General features: G+C 42.5%; 1 protein-coding gene across 6 annotated transcripts in view; it reads left to right on the top strand.

The window, feature by feature from the left end:
• The window catches only part of NDRG3 (NDRG family member 3), an 85,945-nt gene extending 62,539 nt beyond the window's left edge, over nucleotides 1-23,406 (top strand). For 5 of the 6 annotated variants that reach the window (XM_067708045.1, XM_067708042.1, XM_067708043.1 and 2 more), the window contains 8 exons: nucleotides 11,415-11,518; nucleotides 12,633-12,698; nucleotides 12,819-12,870; nucleotides 16,319-16,366; nucleotides 19,363-19,398; nucleotides 19,484-19,535; nucleotides 20,707-20,745; nucleotides 21,817-23,406. In XM_067708045.1, coding sequence (XP_067564146.1) covers nucleotides 11,415-11,518; nucleotides 12,633-12,698; nucleotides 12,819-12,870; nucleotides 16,319-16,366; nucleotides 19,363-19,398; nucleotides 19,484-19,535; nucleotides 20,707-20,745; nucleotides 21,817-21,998 — 579 coding nt within the window. In that variant the 3' untranslated portion in view covers nucleotides 21,999-23,406. The remainder of the gene's footprint in view (nucleotides 1-11,414; nucleotides 11,519-12,632; nucleotides 12,699-12,818; nucleotides 12,871-16,318; nucleotides 16,367-19,362; nucleotides 19,399-19,483; nucleotides 19,536-20,706; nucleotides 20,746-21,816) is intronic. The other variant, XM_067708047.1, reaches the window with a different exon arrangement.
• Nucleotides 23,407-23,446: the final 40 nt, after the last annotated feature.

Raw genomic sequence — 23,446 nt, 5'->3', positions numbered from 1 at the left:
CCTCCCCAGACAAGGTATTCACTCTTCTGTCACCTCTATACATTATCTTGCCTGTTCTTAAACTTTATATAAATGTAATTACAGTGTACCCTCTTCTGGGTCTGGCTTCTTTTGCTCGGTATAGTCTTTGAGATTCAGCCATGTCATTCTATGTATCAGTAGTTCATTCTTTTATTCTGTGTAGCAGTCCATTGTTATATACCATGAATGTTCCTATGAACATTTGGGTTGTTTCCAATCTTCTGTTTCTGTTTTACTATTATATTTATTTATTATTTTTAAAATTTTATTTATTTACTTTTGGCTGTGTTGGGTCTTCATTGCTGCACGTGGGCTTTCTGTAGTTGGGGCGAGCAGGGGCTACTATTCATTGCGATGCGCGGCTTTCTCACTGTGGTGGCTTCTTTTCTTAGAGCATGGGCTCTAGGCACGCGGGCTTCAGTAGTTGTGGCACGAGGGCTCAGTAGTTGTGGCTTGCGGGCTCTAGAGCGCAGACTCAGTAGTTGTGGCACGTGGGCTTAGTTGCTCCGCGGCATGTGGGATCTTGCTGGACCAGGGATCGAACCTGTGTCGCCTGCATTGGCAGGCAGATTTTTATCCACTGGGCCACCAGGGAAGCCCTGTTTTACTATTATAAATAAAGCTTCTATGAACATTCTTTTTTCTTTTAATATTTATTTATTTGGTTGCACTGGGTCTTAGTTGTGGCAGGCGGGCTCCTTCGTTGTGGCATGCAAACTCTTAGTTGCGACGTGCATGTGGGATCTAGTTCCCTGACCAGGGATCAAACCCAGGCCCCCTGCATTGGGAGCACAGTCTTACCCACTGCACCACCAGGGAAGTCTCCTATGAACATTTTTATATGTGTCTTTTTGGATATATGCTTCCATGTCTCTAAATACGCATATATTTCCACTTGTTGATTTTTCATTTGTGGGCATTATCTGTTGGCATTCCATTATGAAAGATGATTTCTCTCATACACACATACACACCGACCCCATGACACACGTTTGTGTTTTCCACCGCTCTATCCTCCCAATATAATGTAATTTGGATTAGATCAATTTCCAGCATTTACACTAGCATATAAATGTTATTCAGAGCTGAGCCATGACAGATTTCTTTTTCTGTACATTTCCCCTTTACCAAGTGACAGTGTTAGAATTTTTAAGTAAGGACCACTGGGGGGACACTGCAAGGTGATAGTGGCAGAAAGGCACTTCCTTTCCTTTTTTAAAAAAGTTTAAGACTTCCCTGGTGGCGCAGTGGTTAAGAATCCGCCTGCCAATGCAGGAGACGTGGGTTTGAGCCCTGGTCTGGGAAGATCCCACATGCCTCGGAGCAGCTAAGCCTGTGTTCTACAACTACTGAGCCTGCACTCTAGAGCCCACGAGCCACAACTACTGAGCCCACGCACCTAGAGCCGGTGCTCTGCAACAAGAGAAGCCACCGCAATGAGAAGCCCCCACACTGCAATGAAGAGTAGCCCCTGCTTGCCGCAACTAGAGAAAGCCCGCGCACAGCAACGAAGACCCAACACAGCTAAAAATAAATTAAAAAAAAAAAAATTTAGCCCAAGAATCAGGGCTTGCCACACAGAAGGCCTGGTGACACTCATCTCAGCAGTCTTCAGGTCACACTTTCTCCATCCTGTGGGCTGTTTCCAGGGTCCAGTCAGGAGACAGAAACCACACACTTCGAGTTGAGAAAATTTAACATAAAATATTGTTAACTAGTAGAAGGTTGCTTACTTCTCAAAGAGGTGAAAGAGGACTCTCTGGTGTCCAAAAGTAGCAGGTGGAAACCAGCAGCTACTCCTAGGCAGAGTGCATGTGGACACTCAGGGAACTAAGGACTAGTTGGCCCCCCCGCCCCCACCAAGCCTGAGAGTCATGCCTCTTCAAGGAAGGTAAGGTTTCCACAGAAAGTACAACCGGCCAGGAGTGAAAAAATTGCCAGAGGGTGAGGGCCGTAACTGGTCCATAGAGCCACTCACCAGATGAGGGAGACATTTGTCTGAAATAAGGTCTGAACAGCTGCAGAAGCTCCAGAAGCTGCAGCTGGATGGGGGAGAACCTGGGCCTAGGGCGCAGCTACAGCTTTTCTACGAGAATTCCTGACACCTTGAGCCAGTGGCTCCTGTGCTAAATTTTAAAAAGGGACTGGCAAATGGAAAATGCTTATGCATCCTAGCTCCAGTACTACAAAGAACAGTGGTTCTGAGGCTGGGGATAACTGGCACAGGTTCTTTGCCCAATGACTAGTGCTCCCTGTCTGTCCGAATTTTATAAAGGTGGATCACTGAAAGACCTGTGTGCACCAGGTGAGGCTTATCCCTTGGGTGATTAGACTGGGCCATTTCCTTGGGGAGCCCCTGATGTCAGCAGCTTTAGGTCTTTTCTCTGGGACTGGTCACATTCCCCAGATAAGCTTTGAGGTTACACACCAGACACTAATGTTAGTATTCTTGGAGCCAAGTTCAGAAAAAGACAAGAGCGCCTCAACATTCAGGCTTTAAACTTTCACTTTTCAGTATGGTGGGCCTGTGGTCTTCCAGATCAAAGACCTTGTGTTTTATCGTTCCCAGAGAATAGACCTTCAGTCTTCTTCTGAGGTGGGAAGAGGGAAGTCCCCCAGAATGCAGGGGGGGGATCTGGAGCTCCAGCTGCTTTATGCTTTGTTCCCATTGGACCACAGGTGCAGATAATTAGAATGATCATAGTCTTTGGTTTGTAATACACCCTCATCATTCATTGGTCCATGCACATAACCCACTTTTATTTAGTTAATTAGCTAGTTATTTTTAATAATGTAATAAGCACCCAAGATATTACCACCCAAAGCAAAAGCTAGGGTTCGACAGCAACCTGCATCTAACCAAATGATACTCTGAATTAACCTGTCCCCCTTCTTTTCTCACCCTGAGGAAACTACCATCTTTTATCAGTCCTTTGTTTTTCTTTATAATAGTCTTACTGAATTTATATGTGTTCTTTTACATTATGTACATATTTCTAATTATAAAAGGATATTATGCTGATGTAATTTGGGGAACTTTTTTCACTTAAAATTGCCAAGATTGGGCTTCCCTGGTGGCGCAGTGGTTGAGAGTCCGCATGCTGATACAGGGGACACAGATTCGTGCCCCGGTCCGGGAAGATCCCACATGTCATGGAGCGGCTAGGCCCGTGAGCCATGGCCGCTGAGCCTGTGCTCCGCAACGGGAAAGGCCACAGCAGTGAGAGGCCCGCGTACCGCAAAAAAAAAAAAAAAAATTGCCAAGATTTATCCACATTACTGCTGGATGACTGTGAACAGTTTTGTATATGCCTCCTGCTTTATTCGTACGAAAGTCCATCTTGGGTGTAAGTTTAGGAGTGGAATTGCTGGGTCTTCAGTGTTCATATATCATAAAATTCACACTTTTAAGGTTTAATGGTTTTTAGTATATTTATGGAGTTGTGTAACATTGCACTATCTCATTTCAGAACATTTCCATCACCCCAAAAAGAAACACCATACCTCTTAACAGTCACTCCCTGTTCTCCTTCCCCCTGTACCTGGCAACCACTAGCCTACTTTCTGTCTCTGTGGATTTGCCTATTCCGGACATTTCTTAAATGGAATCATATAATATGTGGCATTTGTGTCTGACTTCTTTCACTTAGCATGTTTTTGAAGTTCATCCGTGTTACATCATGTAGCAATACTTCATTCCTTTTTATGGCTGAATGATATTTCAGTGTATGGGTATACCACATTTGGTTTATTAGTTGATGGACATTTAGGTGTTTTCCACCTTTGGGCTATTATGAAAAATGTTGCTGTGAACATTCATATACCAGTTTTTACATGGACATATGTTTTCAGTTTTCTTGAGTATATACCTAAGAGTGGAATTGCTGGGTCACATGGTAGCTGTGTTTAACATTTTGAGAAACTGCCAGACTGTTTTCCAAAATGGCTGCACCATTTACAGTCATACCAGCAAAGCATGAGAGTTCCAGCTTCTCCACGTCCTTGCCAACATTTGATGTTGTCTGTCTTTTTGATTATAGCCATCCTACTGCGTGTGAATTAGTGTCTCATTATGGTTTTGATTTGCATTTGTTTATCTTCTTTGGAGAAGTGTCTATTAAAATCTTTTACCCATTTTTTAGTTGGGTTATTTATCATTTTATTATCAAGTTGAAGATTTCTTTATATGTTCTTGATACAGATCTTTAGATATATGAAATGCAAATATTTTCTTGCATTTTGTGGGTTGTCTTTAACTTTCTTGATGGTGTCCTTTGAAGCACAAAAGTTTTTATTTATTTATTTTTGTTTGTTTAACCTAATGAAAGCATCTTTTTTTGTTTTGTTTACATTTTATTGGGGTATAGTGTTGATTTACAATGTTGTGGTAGTTTCAGGTGTACAGCAAAGTGAGTCTGTTATACATATATCCACTCTTTTTTAGATTCTTTTCCCATATAGGCCATTACAGAGTATCGAGTAGAGTTCCCTGAGCTATATAGTAGGTCCTTATTAGTTATCTATTTTATATGTAGTATTGTGTATGTGTCAATCCCAGCCTTCCACTTTATTCCTCCCCCCATTTACCCCCCCAGTAACCATAAGTTTATTTTCTACATGAAGCACAAAAGTTTTAATTTTGATGAAATGCAATCTATTTTTCCTTTTGTTGCTTGCACTTTCAGTGTCATATCTAAGAAACCATTGCTTAATCCTTTCTCGTAAGATTTTTATAGTTTTAGCTCTTAACATTTAGGTCTGTGGTCTATTTTGAGCTAATTGTTTGTACATGGTGTGAGGTTGGAGTACCAGTTCATTCTTTTATATGTGAAAATCCAGTTGTCCCAGTACCATTTTAAAAAAGACTTTTCTTTGTCCAGTGAATTGTCTGGGCTCCCTTGTTGAAAACCAGTTGACCATAAATGTAAGGGTTTCTTTTGGAAGGCTCATTTTTATCCTATTGATATTTGTCTAGCCTTATGCCAGTATCACAGTGTCTTGATTACTGTATCTTTGTAGTAAGGTTTGAAATAGGGAAGTGTGAGTTCCTCCAACTTTGTTCTTTAGCAAGATTGTTTTGGCTGTTTAGGATTCCTTCCGTTTCCATATGAATTTTAGGGTCAGCTCGTCCATTTCTGCAAAAGAGCTAACTGGGATTTTGATAAGGATTGTGTTGAATCTGTAGATCAATTTAGGGAGCTTTGCTATCTTAACAATACTGTTTCAATCCATGCACGTGGAGTGCCTATCCAGTTATTTGGGTCTTTTAAAATTTCTTTCGGCAACGTTTTGTAGTGAAGTCTTCCCACTTTTGTTACATTTTTTCCTAAGTATTTTATTTTGGGGGTGCTATTAAAAATGGAAAGCTTTCTTAATTTCATTTTTGAATTGCTTATTGCTAATGTATAGAAATACAATTAAGTTTTGTGTATTCATCTTGTATCCTTCAACCTTGCCGAACTAATTTATTGGCTCTAATTGTTTTTTTGTGGATCCTTAGGATTTTCTACATACAAGATCATGTCATCTGCAATACACATAGTTTTACTTCTTCCTGTCCAGGCTGGATATGTTTTATTTCTTTTTCTTGCCTAAGCAGAGCTTTCTAGGCCCTGGATAGAACCTCTGGTACAGTGTTGAATAGAAGCGATAAGTGGACATCCTCATCGTGTTTCTGATCTTAGGGGAAGCCATTCAGTGTTTCACCATTAAGTATGATGTTAGCTGTGGATTGTTCATAGATGTCCTTCATCAGGTAGACGAAGCTCTCTTCTATTCCTAGTTTGTTGAGCACTTTTATCATGAAATCGTGTTGGATTCTGTCAGATGCTTTTTCTGTATCTATTGAAATGTATGTGTGACTTACGTTCTTTATTCTTTTAATATGGTGTATTACATTTATTGATTTTTGTATGTTGAACCAGCCTTGCATTCTCTGGATAAATTCCACTTGCTCATGGTGCGTAATCCTTTTTATATGTTGTTGCATTTGGTTTCCTAGTATTTTGTTAAGGATTTTTGTGTCCATATTCATAAGAGATATTAGTCTATAAGTTTCTTATGTTGTCTTTGTGTGGTTTTGGTATTAAGGTAATACTTGACCTCATAGAATGAGTTGAGAAGTATTCTCCCTTTTATTTTTTGTAAGAATTTTGGAAAGATTGCTGTTAATTCTTTAAATGTTTGGCAGAATTCACAGTGAAGCCATCTGGGCCAAAGTTTTTCTTTATGGAAAGTTTTTATATTACTAATTTAATCTTTGCTTCTTCTTGAGACACTTTAGGTGGTTTGCGTCTTTTTAGGAGTTGGTCCATTTCATGTAGGTTATCTAATTTGTTGGCATACAATTATTCATAATATTCCCTTATAATTATTTCTGTTTCTGTAAAGCTGATAGTGATGTCTCCTCTCTCATTCCTGTTTTTAGTAATTTTGGGTTTTACCTCTGTTTTCCTTGGTTAGTCTAGCTGACTAATTTTCGATTTCATTGATTTTCCCCATTCTTTTTCTATTCTCTCTTTCATTTATTTCCACTCTCATCTTTATTATTTCCTTCCTTCTGCTTGCTTTAAGTTTCCTCTCCTTTTTCTAGTTTCTTAAGGTGGAAGGCTAGCTATGAATTTGAGATCTTTCTTCTTTTTTAATACAGGAATTTACAGCTGTAAATTTCCTTCTAAATATTAACATAGCTGCATCCTATAAGGTATTTTCATTCATTTCAAAGTATTTTCTAATTTCCTTGTGATTTCTGCTTTGATCCATTATTATTTAGGAGTACGTTGCTTAGTTTCCCACATTTCCTTCTGTTATTGATTTTTAATTCATTCCACTGTGGTCAGGGGATATTCTTAGCATTTCGTTCCTTTTCAGATTTACTGAGACTTGTTTTATGTCCTAACATGGTCTATCCCAGAGAATGTTCCATGTACACTGAGAAGAAAATGTATTCATTCTACTGCTGTTAAGTGGAGTGTTGTGTAGATGTCTGTTAGGTCTGGTGGTTTATAGGGTTGTTCATTTCTTCTATTTCCTTGTGATCTTCTGCCTCGTTATTCTATCCTTAATTGAAAGTGGGGTATTAAAGTTGCAAACTGTTGTTGTTGAATATTCTATTTCTCTCTTCAGTTCTGTTTCATTTTGCTTCATCTGTTTTCATTGTTATGTCTTCCTGATGTCATGTCTTTTTTTAAAAATATTTATTTATTTATTTGGTTGTGCTGGGTCTTAGTTGCAGCAGGCAGGCTCCTTACTTGCAGCTCGCCAGCTCCTTAGCTGTGGCATGTGAACTCTTAGTTGTGGCATGCATGTGGGATCTAGTTCCCTGACCAGGGATTGAACCTGGGCCCCCTGCATTGGGAGCGTAGAGTCTTAATCACTGCACCATCAGGGAAGTCCCGGATGTTACGTCTTTATTAAACAGGACTTTCAACCAATCATCCTTCGTACCACGTTTACCCTCTGCTTGCAGGGAGAACTGGTGCGGACAAATCTTGGGCCTTTTCAGGCTCCTTGGTACGTGATCACTTAACTTCTTTCACTTTCCCCACTGCCAGCCTAGCAGCCTTATTGAGTCTGTTCAATGGGTGATTACAGTCTTCCTTCTGCTTGCCCACTTTCAAAATGTTACTGCTGTTGTCACTTTTCTTTGTTGTCTTTGTCCTTATGAGTTTATGGCTTATAAAGAAAAAAATTTACTGTTATTTTTATGATTTTTCTGGAAGGAGTAAAGCTGTATTTTAATCCAGTATCTTTAATTGGAAGTTTCAAAGACCATGATCTTTCCACTGCATAGTGCTAGATAGAGTAGGTACTTTCCTGAAGACAAAGGATGCTTGGTTTTGACTGTAGACCTTAAAAACCAGTTCAGAGAATTTACAAAATTCCATGCTAAGTGCTCTGGGAGAGACAGATGTACATAGGGTATGGCCCTTCTTCTCCAGGAGCTTACTCTGTGGAGAGATGAGATGTACAGAAATACTGCTATGGCACATGTAAAAAGGGATGAGTAATAAGAACTATTGACACCTTTCATTGAACGTCTACAGATTTCAGACAGACGTGTTATGTACGTGAAACAATTCAATCTAATAATCTCATAATGGGAATTGTATTATTCCCACTTTACAGGTGAAGAATGAATTGTTTTATACAAGGCCAGCAGCTAATAACATATCAAGGGAGATTTGAAGCCACGTGTGTCTAACTCTGAAGCTTTCCTCTTTCTACCATGTCAGGGTATCTTAGGAGAGGCCCTGTTAGGGACCTAGAGGAATTCAAAGGCAGGAGAGGATCAAGGAAGGCTCCAAGGTGGAGGCATCCCAGCTGGGCCTTGAAGGATGGATAAAGTTCAACATTTTAGATTTTGGGGGGAAGGGGAATCATTCCAGGAAGGGGGAATAGTTTGCTCAAAAGCCAAAGAGGAAGGAATTATAAGATGCATTTGGGGATTTTAAATAACCTGGTGGGAGACTTAGTGTAGGATACCTGCGTGAGGTTAATTAGCCAAAACAGTGCCTGACCTGGAAGAATGAGGCCCTGAGGTGTTTGCATTGGAATAGGGGAAAGCTAAGAAGAGAATTTTAATGATTTTTGTAAAGTAAGAACATCCTCACAACATATATATAATGTGTGTTTAATTAAAAATGTGTGAGGTCACAGACAGTGGGTTGTCACAAGGCTGAAGAGTTCATTTAAAATTTAAGCAAGCAAACACATATATATGGAATCTAAAAAAAAAAAAGTTCTAATGAACCTGGGGCAGGACAGGAATAAAGACACAGAGGTAGAGAATGGACTTGAGGACACGGGGAGGGGGAAGGGTAAGCTGGGACGAAGTGAGAGAGTAGCATTGACATATGTACACTACCAAATGTAAATAGATAGCTAGTAGGAAGCAGCCGCATAGCACAGGGAGATCAGCTCGGTGCTTTGTGACCACCTAGAGGGGTGGGATAGGGAGGGTGGGAGGGAGACGCAAGAGGGAGGGGATATGGGGATATATGTATATGTATGGCTGATTCACTTTGTTGTACAGCAGAAACTAGCACAATATTGGAAAGCAATTATACTCTAATAAAGATGTTAAATAAAAAATAAAATTTAAGCGAATGCTTGTATTGCTCTTATTGCTTTGAAATGAAAGCAAATAAGTTTTCTAAACGTTAATAATCTCATCTTCTCTAATAAGAAGAAAACCCCACAGTGATATCCCCTTTCTTATCTATCAAATTAGCAAAAATCAAAAAGTGATCATTTGTACTAGCAAGCATGTGGGAAAACAGGTAGTATAAGTAAATGAGATGGCTCCATATATCCCGATAAGGAATGACGGCCTCTGCCGTACTTTTAAGTGGAAAAGCACAGTGTAGAACGGTACGTGGAGCAGACTACACTTTGTGTTTTAAAAAAATGTGAGTGGGAGGTGCAATTTATCCGTAACAGCTTTTCCTGAGAAGTTCCATTAGCACTTAAACCAGTTTTACCCCTTTTATACCAATATCAGTCCTTCTCTTTTTTTTATCTCAAACTTTGCTGCTCAAGTTCCCCTTCAGACTTTCAAGGGGGAGCTGGATAGGTCATTTCATCTCTAATTGCCATGTGGTTCATTTGTTGTTCACTTTTCTTAGTATCTTCAGCATTTATCACGTTTTCTTGGAATGGCTCCAGTGCCCTTTAGTTTCAGGTAGCCTCTGATCCAGTTGGTAAGTTTCCTACTGTATTCTTGGCTCACTTTACCCATATAGTAGTGAGAATGCAAATACTCATTCTCCTTATCTCTGTTTCTCTACAAGGCTTGCTGGTGGCGACCTTTACACACTGCTTTAGATTTACTCTCACTATCCCTGATACATTTCTTTTCTCCAGTGTAAACATTTTCTGTTCTGCTTAAAACTATTTACTGGGGCGTGTGTGTGTGTGTGTGTGTGTGTGTGTATACATATATGTACATATATGCTTATATACACAAAAACCTAGCAACTCGTTCTGGTGGCCTCCAAGAAGACCAGCAAAATAGGGACCAGTGGACAATGGGTAGTGGAGAGGGAGATTCTCTTTTTACTGATAGACCATTTTGTTTCTCTTGAATTTTATACAGGGAATATAGCCAATATTTTATAATAACTTTAAATGGAATATAATCGATAAAAATTTTGAATCACTGTGTGGTACAACTGAAACTAATATTATAAATCAATCCTACTTCAACAAAAAAAAATAGTATTGGTAATAAGAGTAAATAAATGATAAATTGACTTAATAAAGTATTATAAATGGAATGTAATATATAATTCTACAATGTATATATATATATATATATATATGTTTTGGTTTTTTTTTGCGGTACGTGGGCCTCTCACTGTTGTGGCCTCTCCCGTTGCGGAGCACAGGCTCCGGATGCGCAGGCTCAGCGGCCATGGCTCACGGGCCCAGCAGCTCCATGGCATGTGGGATCTTCCCGGACCAGGGCACGAACCCGTGTCCCCTGCATCGGCAGGCGGACTCTCAACCACTGCGCCACCAGGGAAGCCCAACAATGTATATTATTAAATGATAGTATATAAATAGATATTATACCCATTATATTGATGAAGTTACAGATAAGTTAATTATGCAGATTTATGGCTAATAAGAGAAATGTTACTTTCCACTTATTTTATACTTTACAGTCCATATAACTTCTCTTATTTAATTTTTAAAACAGCCCTGGCAGGTAGCTGGTTATTATCTTTATTTTACAGACACTCTATTTTTATGAGAATGGCAGAACATGAATAAGACACAAATAAGGAAACTAGGCTTCCGAATGGTTAGGTAACCTAAGTTTCACATCTAGTACTTGAATCCAAGTTTAGTGCAGTTTCCTCTGTGCTGCAGAGAAGGGTGTTCAGAGCATACTCCCAAGTTTTTGTGCTTGATTTGGAGTTGATTACTGACCTTTTCCATCATAGATTCTTTGGTGCCCTCATTGAACACAGAATATGGCACTGAACCAGTCTGATACAAATAAAAAGAAGCCAGGGCTTCCCTGGTGGCGCAGTGGTTGAGAGTCCGCCTGCCGATGCAGGGGACACGGGTTCGTGCCCCTGTCCGGGAAGATCCCACATGCCACGGAGTGGCTGGGCCCGTGAGCCATGGCCGCTGAGCCTGCACGTCCGGAGCCTGTGCTCCGCAACGGGAGAGGCCACAGCAGTGAAAGGCCCGCGGACCGCAAAAAAAAAAAAAAAAAAAGAAGCCATTCAGCCTACCAGTACATAAGTAGGCACCCCAGGCTCTGCCCCATCTCCCATCATGGGCAGGGAGCTTTGGCTTTGGGCATTGAGAATGCGAACCAAACAAGATAGACTTGTACTGTAGCTCAGAAGTTCACCTGTGTCTTCTTTTCATTGTTCTAGGAAGAGTTGCAGGCCAACCTGGACCTGATTCAAACCTACAGACTGCATATTGCCCAAGATATCAACCAAGAAAACCTGCAGCTCTTCCTGGGTTCCTATAATGGGTACAGTTGTTTCTGTTCCTTCACTTAAATGCAGACTAGGTCTAAGAAGATAACAGATATTTAAGAGAGAAGGAGAAGAGGAAATAAACTACTTCTTCCAGTGTTGTGTGATGGGATTGCTTTCGTACTTTTCACCACAGTAGAAGGGGAAGGGCTTTCAGACAGAAATGAAGACAGCTTTCAAGAGCAATGCATGAATTCAAGGCTGTTTCAGGCATGTTCAACTACCAGTTGTACTTTTAAGATGTTTTGAGACCAGAAGTACCTAAAGTTATGTACACACACAAAACACACAGATTGAGGTGGCACAGAAAGATGCGTGTAGAGGAGGCAAAGAATAGAAGTCTTGGGCCCCAATTCAGTCTCTCTGCTGGTGTCCTGTCATCACGCAGAAGTGACACACGGAGAGAAGCTTAATTCTTATCTTGGGACCAGCTTCTCCAAGGTGAAAATGTTAGCTCCTTCTAACTTTCTGGGTACATGGAAAAAGATTAAGGAAATGGGTCAGCTGTAACTTACCCAGAGTCACACAGCCGGTCAGGAGCAAAGCCAGGTTTTGAACCCAGTCTCTCTAGCTCCTTCCTCTGTGTAACAAAGCCTCCTTATTTTTCGTTGAAATCAGAAAGGTTATTAAGTACCGCACTGAACTGTTAGTTACCAGGAGAATGTTCCCCCAAGAAAGTTCCCCTTGGACCTCCATGGCGGTCCAGCACTTAAAATTCTGTGCTCCCAATGCAGGGGGCACGGGTTGGATCCCTGGTCGGGGAAGATCCTGCATGCCACGTGGTGTGGCCAAAAAAGAAAAAAGTTCCCCTTAAGAAATCATTCCTATAAACTAGTTGGAAAATTGAACACTTAAGACTTGAGGATTTCAACAGCATTGCTATTGAGTTTTGAAGCTGCCTCCTTTTAGCATCCTGCAGAGTCCCTTTTTCCTGCTCTGTACCACTCAGGATGCCACTGAACAAAGTGCACAAGGGCCCCTTCCCTCATCTGTGTGAAAGAAAGACAGTTTTCAGATTTCTTGATACATTTTGTTTTTCACAACCAGGAAGTAACCTGAGTTGCCATGATTTTACCTGAAAAGTGCATTGATTCCTTTGCGTTTCTCTAGACGCAGAGACCTGGAGATCGAAAGACCCATTCCGGGACAAAATGATAACAAATCAAAGACATTAAAGTAAGTCCCTCAGTCTCCCCCGCTACGCTGCTCGACATCTTTGCCTGTCACAGGCAGAGTCACTTTCAGTGGAGTATATGTGCTGCCTGCTGAGTGTCCTCTTACTTTCCCTTTCCCCAGGTGTTCTACTTTATTGGTGGTAGGTGACAATTCACCTGCAGTTGAGGCTGTGGTAAGTATGTCCTGATGTTGTGAAGATGAATAAGATGAAATGCAATAAATTGTGTGTAACACACTCTGCTGACGCACTCGAAACAGTTGGTAGGTACTAGCTTTCGTGATTTCTCATTACACAGACCAGGGTTTGCACTTTGTTACCCAGTGTGGAGGAAGAATTCCTCGTTGATCACTGTGTTTCATCAGAAGGGTTCAGGACTGCCCTTGAGTGCTTTGGGTGGTGGAGCTCGCTCTGTGGCAAGCAGGACAGGTAAAGGCCACGGGCTTATCGTCAGACTTCTGACAGCCTTGGCCTTCTGCAGCCACCACAGATATAGAAGGCTGCTGGGAGCCTGTACACTTGCCTGAAGCACGTAGCACACTGGCAACAAAAAGATGTGCTCATTGTAGAAAATTGGTAAATAGGAGGACAGGAGGAGAAGTCATGACCCCATTACTCAAAGACAAGCCATTATGTTTTTCTTTACAATAGATGGGATGATATTAGCTATACAGTGTTTTGGGACCTCATTTTTCCATACTATAAAGTCAGTATATCTGTATAATACTCAGTCTTATAAATACACCCTTGTTTAGGTAACCCCATTCTCCTGTTGATTATTCCTGATTTTGCACCATTAATAATGTTGCTGTTGAACATCCTTATAGAATCTTTGCTTGAATCTTTGATCATTTCCCTGGGATGAGTTGGAAATAACGTGTCAAAAATCATAAACCTCTTTAAGGTTTTTAATACATTCTGCCAGTTTCCTTTCCAGAAAAGACATAACAGTGTGTTGCCACTGCCTATGTTTGAGAGTGCCTGTTCCACAGCATGCTGTTTAGCATTGGACTTTCAAATTTCATTAGTAGTTAATTTGATTAAAAATGGTACCCCACTGTTTTAATTTGCACTTCTGTATTTACAGATGAAGCTGACAGTTTTTCATAAGTCTGTTATCACTTGCTTGTCTTTCCCACAGCATATATAACTTAAGTATCTGCGTGAAATTATCTGGTTTTCTTTGGCCTACTTCACTTCTACCCTATTAGAGCAAAACATTAGGAAGTAAAGCTTTTAGAAAGGGAATCTAATAATTAATCAGAGATGCAGACATAGATGAGAAGCTTGGTGGGCAGGGGGAGTGTTGGTAGGGTGAGATAGGTATGACGATAGAATATATTCACACTTCCCTGAATTACCCTGTAAAACATTCTGTGTCTAGTGTAAAATACATAGTGTGGCTTGAGCACAGAGGCGAATAACTCTCAACTCAAAAAAAAAAAAATCCCCAAAGGTAATAAAGTTATAGTGAAGATCTCATCAAGAAGGAGTTTTGTAAAGGTCCATCTTTTTTGGCTAAAAAGGTAGAGATACGTGCTACAAAATATCAAAAACATTTTTTCATAAACAATGTGTTTATGAAAATAGTATCGTTTATAGAAAATACCCTTAATCAGAATTCTCTAATCATGCTGAGTTGCCTTTTGGAAATTACATGGACTTAAAACAACATTACCAATTATTTTTCAAGATTGTGTAAGTTGGCCAATACAGATAAGATCTTTTTCTCTTTCTGATTTCCACACCTTCAGTGTTTATAGAGAAGAACTTCAGGAACCCCATCTGTACCACAAACTAGATGCTCTTCTAGACACATTCAAAACCAGCTCCCCTGCCCCAGAGCCTTTTATCCCATAAGTTGGTAGGGATTCAAGGGCTATATCCGTGCATGGAAGAGCAGGAAGAAACTCCACAAATTCTGGTCACTGTTGCTAGCTATTCTTGCTCACATATTCATTCAGCATCATATTTTGAGCATCTCCTATTCTCGCGATGCTGTGGAGAATACAAAAATGAATAAGACGGAGTCTCTGCACTTGGAGCTGGGGAGAGAGTAGACATGTAAAAAACCAACTGTTGTTCTTGGCCTACCAGAAACGGAGACTTCTTATAAAGTTACAGAAATTACAAAGTGATGAACCAAGGAAAGCATGCTTTATTATATTAAATACAGACTTGGGAGTTCATTCTTCCAGAAAATATTTATTGTATGTCTACTGTGTTCTCAGCACGGTGCCTGGCAGTTAGGGATCCGGTTTTTACATTCTGCCCTTTAGAGCACCTTCTATAGTAAGTAAACGGGTACATTTGTTTGTCACTGCCTGCGTTGTCATTTGTGTAGAGCAAAAACCTTGATTTGGTGATTCTGGCTTTTAGATCATCCTGTGATTTTAGAAGAGTTTTGAATACCTACCCATCAGCAATCCCCAGAGTAAACTTTCAGCTGTGTTACTGGTTCTTGCCTGGGTAATTTTAATAACTCCCTAACTGGCTCGCTGCCTCTGCAGTCTGTCATACAGGCCACTGCTGGTTATTTTCCTAAAACAACTCACATCCTGTCACCCCAGAAACCCTCTGTGGCTTTTTGCCTTCCACAGTCAGTTCAAGTCTTTCCAACCTCTCCCCACAGTGCACCCTCACGCCATGCTTGTCTCTGTAACCCCACACATGCTCTGCACACTCACTTCGCAACCCCTGGGTCTTTGCTTATGCTTTCCCCCTGACTCTGGAAGCCTTCAGATGCCCGCCCCTTCTTACTCTAGCTATAGAAATTCTACTCATTCTTCTATTCTCACTCAGCTCAGAAGTGAAATTTTCAAGTGATCTCATTCTGCCTCATATTACATTATTACATTTCCACCCCACTAGCTTTTCCACGCTCTTAGCACAGTGTTTTATATGTGTGCTTGGGCAAGCATGTGTAAAGAAGAGATCCAGTTAATCAGGTTAACCATAAAACACTGTTGAACCTGGAGATTATCTCCCCAGAACATTTTCTTTGAGGTCCCTGCCTTTGTGGATACAAAGGTATGAGATACGATACAGGTAAATGTACAAGGTTGTAATTCTTAATTGTAATGGCTACAGTGAGAGAAAAACCATAGAGAGTTCAACTTTACATGGGATAGCCGAAGATCTTGAGGCAGAAGAGAATCAGGGTGTAAGGAGTGGCAAACCCACTGCATCCAGGGCATGGGAAAGGGGTGAGAAATGGGCAGGGGAGGGGTATAAGGGCCAGTCATAAGGGCCAGTTGTGCTGGGAAATCAAGACCCCCGCAGGTGAGGGCCACGGTCCAGTTCAGTTTTTAAAGTAGGTAACTTGTCCCCATGTTATGTAGCGAGTAGGAGGAATTAGATTCAACATGTAGTCCTTTAAAGACTCTACTTGTAACGGATTCAGAAAATGAACTTTGCCAGATTTTTAGATCTACTAAGAAATATAAGATATAAAGTACTTCATGTAAACATGTCTCCCACTTTGTATTTTGGTAATTTGGCTGATTCAGCCATCTCCAAATGAGCCATTGATCTTGGAAGATCATTCTCATGCCAAGCTATTTCTTATTTTTCTAGCAGTTCATAAAATTGTCTTTCTCTCTCTCTCTCTCTGTTTTTTAAGGTTGAATGCAATTCTCGCCTGAATCCTGTAAATACAACTTTGCTAAAGGTAATGTGTCTTCTTTCCTCATTGCCAACCACGAGTGAGTAAATTATACGTGGTTCAAATTACTTTATTTCTGGAATAGTTGCCCAGAAAGAAGGAAAGCTTCTCTTTCTCTGATTCTCTCATTCTCTTAAAAAAAATTTCTTTTCCTGAATATATTCTCATTGTAGAAAATTGGAAAATAGGAAAAAAATGGAAATATAAAAAAAGAATAAAATAAAAATTACCCTAATCCTGCCCCCCAAAGGTAACCTTCTGGTAAAAACATCAGTCTTTTTCCTATACATTTTTACATCATTAAGATCATAGGCTGTTTCTAGCCCTGTGTCTGTTTTCCTCAACTTTTTGACATATAAACATCTTCCCGTGTCATTAAAAACGTCATAAGCACTATTTAATATTGTTTTGAGAAATTAGTTAATGAATGGAAATTCTTTACGTGCTAAATCCCCTTGTATGGATAAGGAAGCTTCCAGTAACATTCTCATGATAAGGGTAGATGCATTTTTTTTCGTTCTCTTAGGGCAAATAGAGAGTAACTCTTGTACTGAATTTCTAGGGTTAATATCAAGCTTCTCCCCGTTTTGACTGTACCCCAGGCTCACATTTTCTGGAGCCTCTAGTGACATATTTAAGGGCCTGACCTCCTGCTTTGAATTTGGATTACCGTAGATTTAAGTACTGATCTTATGCTTCTGACTGTTGCTTTCTCAGCCTGAAAGACCTCTGCTTTCTTCCCTTTCTCTTTGAAGTGAGATTAAAAGGGAAGTGCTGCCACCAGAAGCAGCCCATAGTTCCTGGAAATATAACATGAGGTTAATGCTCTGAGGTTACAAAACTCAGAGTGTTCTGGGGTCCGGGTGATTGGTGAACTAGTCTAAAATACGAATTTTTGTTTTTTAAAGCATGTGGTTTCAAATTAGCTTTCGTTGCAGGTTTGAATCAGTTTTCCAAAAGCGCAAAACAACTTTACAGTAGCCATAGATGTGCTTATTTCTGGGCAAAAATGCCCATCCACAGCAGCGTGATGGAACTGATTCTCTGTTTGAGAGAGAAAGCTTGGAAACAGTCTTTCCCAGTATTCTCTCTGCATACGGGAACTGTTTTACAGTTCTAATCAGACCTTGACTCCTAACCTTCATGAAAATACAGTCTGGGCCAGTTAGGTCTATTTGATACTTATTCAGGTTAAATATTTGTTCCTGGGCTTCCCTGGTGGCGCAGTGGTTGAGAGTCCGCCTGCTGATGCAGGGGACACGGGTTCGTGCCCCGGTCCAGGAAGATCCCACATGCCGCGGAGCGGCTGGGCCCGTGAGCCATGGCCGCTGAGCCTGTGCGTCCGGAGCCTGTGCTCCGCAACGGGAGAGGCCACAGTGGTGAGAGGCCCGCGTACCGGAAAAAAAAAAAAAAAATTTGTTCCTGATCTTACACGTAGAATTTTCAGGGAACTGACTGTTCCTTATTAACCTCAAATTCCTGTGTCTCCTGTGGCATCCCATCTGCTGAATAACAGTCCACCCTCAAAGAAGGTTTTCATGTTAGTGAAGGGAGACCATGAGGTTCATGTCTCTTTTTTAAAAAATGCCAGTCAGCCTGAATAGGCTACTATCTGAGTATGGAATGCATAACAGCTGGAAGGAGGAGGGTGGCCTCGTGGTTGGCCATCATGCCCTAGAAGCAGTGTTCTCTGCGGATTGGCAGAATATGCATCACCTGGCTTGTTAGAAATGCAAGTTCTTGAGACCCGCTCCAAACCTATTAAATAAGAATCTCTAGAGACTTCCCTGGTGGTCCAGCGGTTAGGACTCCGTGCTCCCAAGGCAGGGCGCCCAGGTTTGATCCCTGGTCAGGGAACTAGATCCCGCATGCCGCAACTAAAAGATCCCACGTGCTGCAGCTAAAAAACCCGCACGCCACAACTAAAGATCCTGCACGCCACATCTAAAGATCCTGCATGGGGCAATGAAGATCCCACGTGCCGCAAAATAAATAAATATTAAAAAAAAAAAAGAATCTCTAGGGCAGGAATTCAAGAATCTGAGTTTTAACAAGTCCTCCTGGTAATTCCAACGCATGCTAATAAAACGCTACTCTAGAAATCTTTGCACAGGTGAGAATAACCAACTGTAAAGATTTATGAAGTGAGAGACAGTCGCCTTGCCAAATCCGACTATGAAATGAAAGTGGCTGACCAAGTAGGTTGGCTGAATTCAGCCTCAGTGCCTGATTGGAGACATCCCGTTAATCGTGAAATGAAGACAATGTAGAGTTGAGACAGAACCTTAAAAGTGTGGTACCCTGAGAAGTTAGGATCACACTGTTTGAGGACTCTGAAAGTAACATTCTCCAGGTGGAGGCAGAACCATGGTTGAAGGTAGCGGTTAACTTCACTATGACCCAAATGGAAAATTCCCGACATGGGCCTGAAAGTTAGGCCCTGCATTACTGATTAATAAATGTTGAATAATCTTTCAAAATTACATCCAAGGTTATTGCTAGGATTTAAGTCTTTGTGTAAGAGTGCATCGAGGGGGACTTCCCTGGTGGTGCAGTGGTTAAGAATCCGCTTGCCAGTGCAGGGGACACGGGTTCAAGCCCTGGTCCGGGAAGATCCCACATGCCGCGGAGCACCTAAGCCTGTGCGCCACAACTACTGAGCCTGTGCTCTAGAGCCTGCAAGCCACAACTACTGAAACCCACACGCCTAGAGCTCGTGCCCCACAGTGAGAAGCAAGCACACTGCAGCGAAGAGTAGCCCCCGCTCGCCGCAACTAGAGAAAGCCTGCATGCAGCTGCGAAGACCCAACACAGCCAAAAATAAATAAATTTATTTTTTTAAAAAAAAGAGTGCATTGAGGAGATGGACACTTGGATGTAGTTAAACATTAAGTTAAGGAACCTAAAATTTGATCCTGTCCTGTTTGAAAGGACCCATGGATGTTCAGAGCATTTCCCTTAAGCGTAAGTCTCAGCTGACTTACATATTTTTCCTCTTCTAGATGGCAGACTGTGGTGGACTCCCCCAAGTAGTTCAGGTAAGGAGATTTTTTTAAAAGCACCCATTTGATTCCAGCTCTCTGACTGTGCAAGGATTAATGCCTTCTTATTTTGTCCCCCTAGCCCGGGAAGCTCACCGAGGCCTTCAAGTACTTTTTGCAGGGAATGGGCTACAGTGAGTAGTACACAACTTTCTATTCTACCAAAGGTTTATTGATAATGGGGTCATTTTGGCGTCTGATGAGTACTCAATTCTCAGGGCTTAACCTCTGTGCTAGCCAGCCTGAAATCAAATAGAAACCAAAATGTTCATGGAACATTCATCTGTGCATATATATAAAGATGAGCTAATGCTTATTAAGCACTTACTTTGTGCCAGGCACTCTGTATTCTTAACCTTGAGAGGTAAGTTCTGTTATTAGTTCCATTTTATAGAAAAGGAAACTGAGGCTCAAAGAGGCTAAGCACCTTTCCCAGGGTAACAATTCAGCTGCAGAGCCATGCTTCAAACCCTGCCAGTCTGACTCCAGAGCCCACATTTTCAACCACTGAAGCTTAGCCAGACCTAGCTATGAATCTGAAGTTGTTATTTGCATCTGAACTCAGCTGGTTAATGACTCCTGGACTAGAGAGACAAAATGGAGACTCCAGATGAAAAGGAGTTAAATCAGTTAAGTCTGCTCCACCACAGGAGATGAACTTGCAGAATATTTTAGAGTGAATCCAAGGATGTGTCCGTATCATGTGCCACTGTCCTGGTCTCTTGTATTGTGAGACCCCTGAGCTTTCTCATTTGTCACAGAATATCCGCACTTGCTCCTTTCTTGGAGTTATAAAAAAGAAAACTCTTCTACCCAGGTACAGAGCTCTTTATCCAGTAGGGTGACTTTTCTCCTGTCTTTGGTATCAATGTGTTTAATGACGATTGGGCAGCTGCTCCGGGCAGCAGCTGGGCCCCTGGGTACAGCCCTGTACCTGGCAGGCAGCTCGTGTATGTCTCGTCTAGAGTGGCTGTGTCATCCCCGTCTGTGAGCCACTACCAACCGAGCCCACACCCATATCCCTCTGGGAGGAGCAGAAGTCCCTCTCCTTTCCTAGGAAGCAGCTGTTCTGATCCAAGCAGGTTGGCTGTTCATAGTGAAGGAGAAAACCTTTGACTAGTTGAGAGAAGTAACATCTGAGATGTTACTGAAGCATCAGTTGGCCTCACCTCCTTTCTGGGGCCTTAAAATAAAACTTCACCCCTGGCTTAGAGTGTTCTGTCAGTGTCTGCTAGGCAGCCAAGGTTGCCACTTGGCACTGTCGGGTCACTAACCTGCCTTTTCCTGTGTCCATCCTGCTTCCAGTCCCGTATGTGCAGCTCAGTCACCTGAGCACCGAGTCAGGTACCTTTCTCTATGCTGGCCCCTGCCCCTGCCTCCCAGCCATGCTCTCCTGGCTGCATTGGCTGCCCGCAGCATGTCCGTGGTTTTCCTGTGCAGTGAGAGCCCGATAGAACGTGGCTCGTTGTGCCCTGTGCGAGTTAGCCTGCAGGTCCCGCCCTGGTCCCCCCAGGAGTAAAGGAGCGGGTTGTAACAGCCAGGGTCACAGCGGCAGCTGAAACTTTATAGGCAGGGCCCCTCCACCACCACCAACCTACTTACTGATCCTTGAGTTAACCCCCAGACACTGGATTCTCAATTAGGAGCATCAGAGCCTGTGCCTGGAGAACTGCAGGTGATGGCATCTTCGGACCCCTGCGTTGAAATGGCAGCTGGGGGAGTGGCTCGTGTCTCAGAAAGATAGGCAGGGGGCGGGTATGCCAGGTAAGGCCCTTTCCTGGCCAAGCTGGAGGGACCTTACAGACAAAGCAGTGGCAGTAGGCAGGAGTCTGAGTTAAACAGCCACCTCCCGTGCCCTTGCTCACAGGCAGCCTGTACCTCACCCCCTGTGCAGAGACCAGCCCGCCTGCCCTCCCTACACCTCATCTTCCTACACGTCTCCTCCCCAGGTAGCAAGGGTCGCCTGTGGACACGGATGGTAGTCTTGTTGTATCGGGCTTGCACTGTGTTTGTGAAACACCTTCATCCTTGTGTGGTGTGGTTCGTCTTTCTTTGGTTTAGTCTTGCATGCACTGCAGGTTTTGGTTACCTGCTTGGGTTCCCAAAGCCTCCTTCCTGATCACCTTATGAATGGCATGGGCATAGCTAAGAGGCTATACTCTGGACTTAGGTTTCCCCTTGTTCTGCTGTGGACTAGAATCAGCTGAGATTGCAGCCAGAACCAGAGGATTAAAGCAGCCTTGCCTAGAGCCCCTCGCCTAGAGCCAGTAGTGCAAAGTGGGGATGGCTATGTCTTGTCCTGGTGTCACCTTAAATGGGTTGGGAAAGCGAAATGTAAAGCTTTTGGTGAAACTTCTAGACTAGCTGAGTTTAACCAGGGCTCCCTCCTATAGTCCTCTTGGTTCTTTCTTACAGTCCCATCTGCCAGCATGACCCGGCTCGCCCGATCACGGACCCACTCCACCTCAAGTAGCATCGGCTCTGGAGAAAGTGCCTTCAGCCGATCTGTCACCAGCAATCAGTCAGATGGAGCTCAAGAATCCTCTGAGTCTCCTGATGTTCTGGACAGACACCAGACCATGGAGGTGTCCTGCTAAGCAGATGCTCCTCCCCTGGACCATGCAAGTCCATCCTCCTTCAGACAGCCACTCCATAATATAACCCTTCATCCAGCAAACTGGCATCTATCTATCTTTAAGTCTTGCATGGCCACTGACTCTCTCTTTCTGGTATCCTGGATTAACCATCCTCTCTGCCTGCCCGCCCCCCTTTTTGTATGTACCGAGAACCACTTCCATGCCATTACTGTAGCATTCCAACACCTTCAGCTGATCAGATCTCCACATCTTCTCTTGCCAGCTTTTCCCTGTGCTTTCCCAACTGTGTAGCTAAGATTGTTTGATCCTGATGTATGTGTGTGAGCACGCGTGTCTGTGTTTGTGTGTGCATAGTTCTGTGATTTTAGACAGGCTTTCTTGTAGAGCTTCTGCAAAAAACAAACAAAAAAAGGGACTCTTTTTTTGCATTTTCAGTGGTGTTTTTAGGGGAAATATGCAGAACAGGTTTCTAGGTTGGGTAGGCCATTGCATTCTCTTTCGCTTCCATATTGGTCAACAAGATCTGCAAAGTGACTTCAGGAGAGAGCAGTTCTGAGGAATGTGGAAGATCATAATTCCTGTTTGGATGGTTGACTGTGACCAACAGAAGGGAGCCTGTTACATAGAGAAGCAGGCCCCGGGTGGCCAGCCACCTTCTCCTCTCCAAATGAATTCACATATACTATTCTGTGAATAAAAGGGAGGGATATGTTCTCTTAGAAGCCCATGAATGATGAGGTTCTGATGCAACGTGGAGTTTTTCCCAAGGAGTGAGTGTGGCTTAATCACTGGACTTTTTCAGCACAGGAAGGGGAAAACGAAATCCCAGGCCTCTGCTCTGTCAGAACAAAACTGAGTCTCTGCAGTGTCTGATACCACATACCAGACGTCTGCAGGAAGCGCCGCCCAGGAGGAACACTCTCCACCCCTCGATTGCCCCAGAAGGGAGAGGTATAGCCTGAAAATTATGTAGATGATGAGGAAATGGCTGGGGAGAGAGGAACAGTATACACTTGATTTCAGCAGACTTAATGGAAGCTAAATGAAAGTCAGATAGAACCCATTTCTCAGGAAGTTATTTGTGTGAACTCCCTTTTGTAGGAGGGAAGGGGCCAATCTGTAAGGGCAGCCTGTCCGGGTAGAATTTTGTTCAGTCCGCTGCTATGTGAGGGAGTCACAGCCACCCAGAGAGTGTGACCAGGAGGAGGGTGAGAGCAGCTGCCACCCAGTAAGGGCCCAGCTTTGAGGGCATTGAGACGTTACGTAGAGAAGGGTTGCACAGTTCTGATCTTAGGAAGGGGCTTTTCAGATGTAGCATTTGCTTTCTGCTGAGATACGGAACGCGTTACTCTGTCAGAGTACAACTTTTTACGGATGATGAAATAAAGCTGTATATGTCTCATTGTTACCCGGTGGCTGGTGTGACTTCTCTCAAGCCACTTCCTGGG

The sequence above is a fragment of the Pseudorca crassidens genome, chromosome 15 (assembly GCF_039906515.1).
Source record: "Pseudorca crassidens isolate mPseCra1 chromosome 15, mPseCra1.hap1, whole genome shotgun sequence".
In the NCBI taxonomy this organism is placed as follows: Eukaryota; Metazoa; Chordata; class Mammalia; order Artiodactyla; family Delphinidae; genus Pseudorca; species Pseudorca crassidens.
This window is presented reverse-complemented; position numbering and strand designations above follow the sequence as displayed.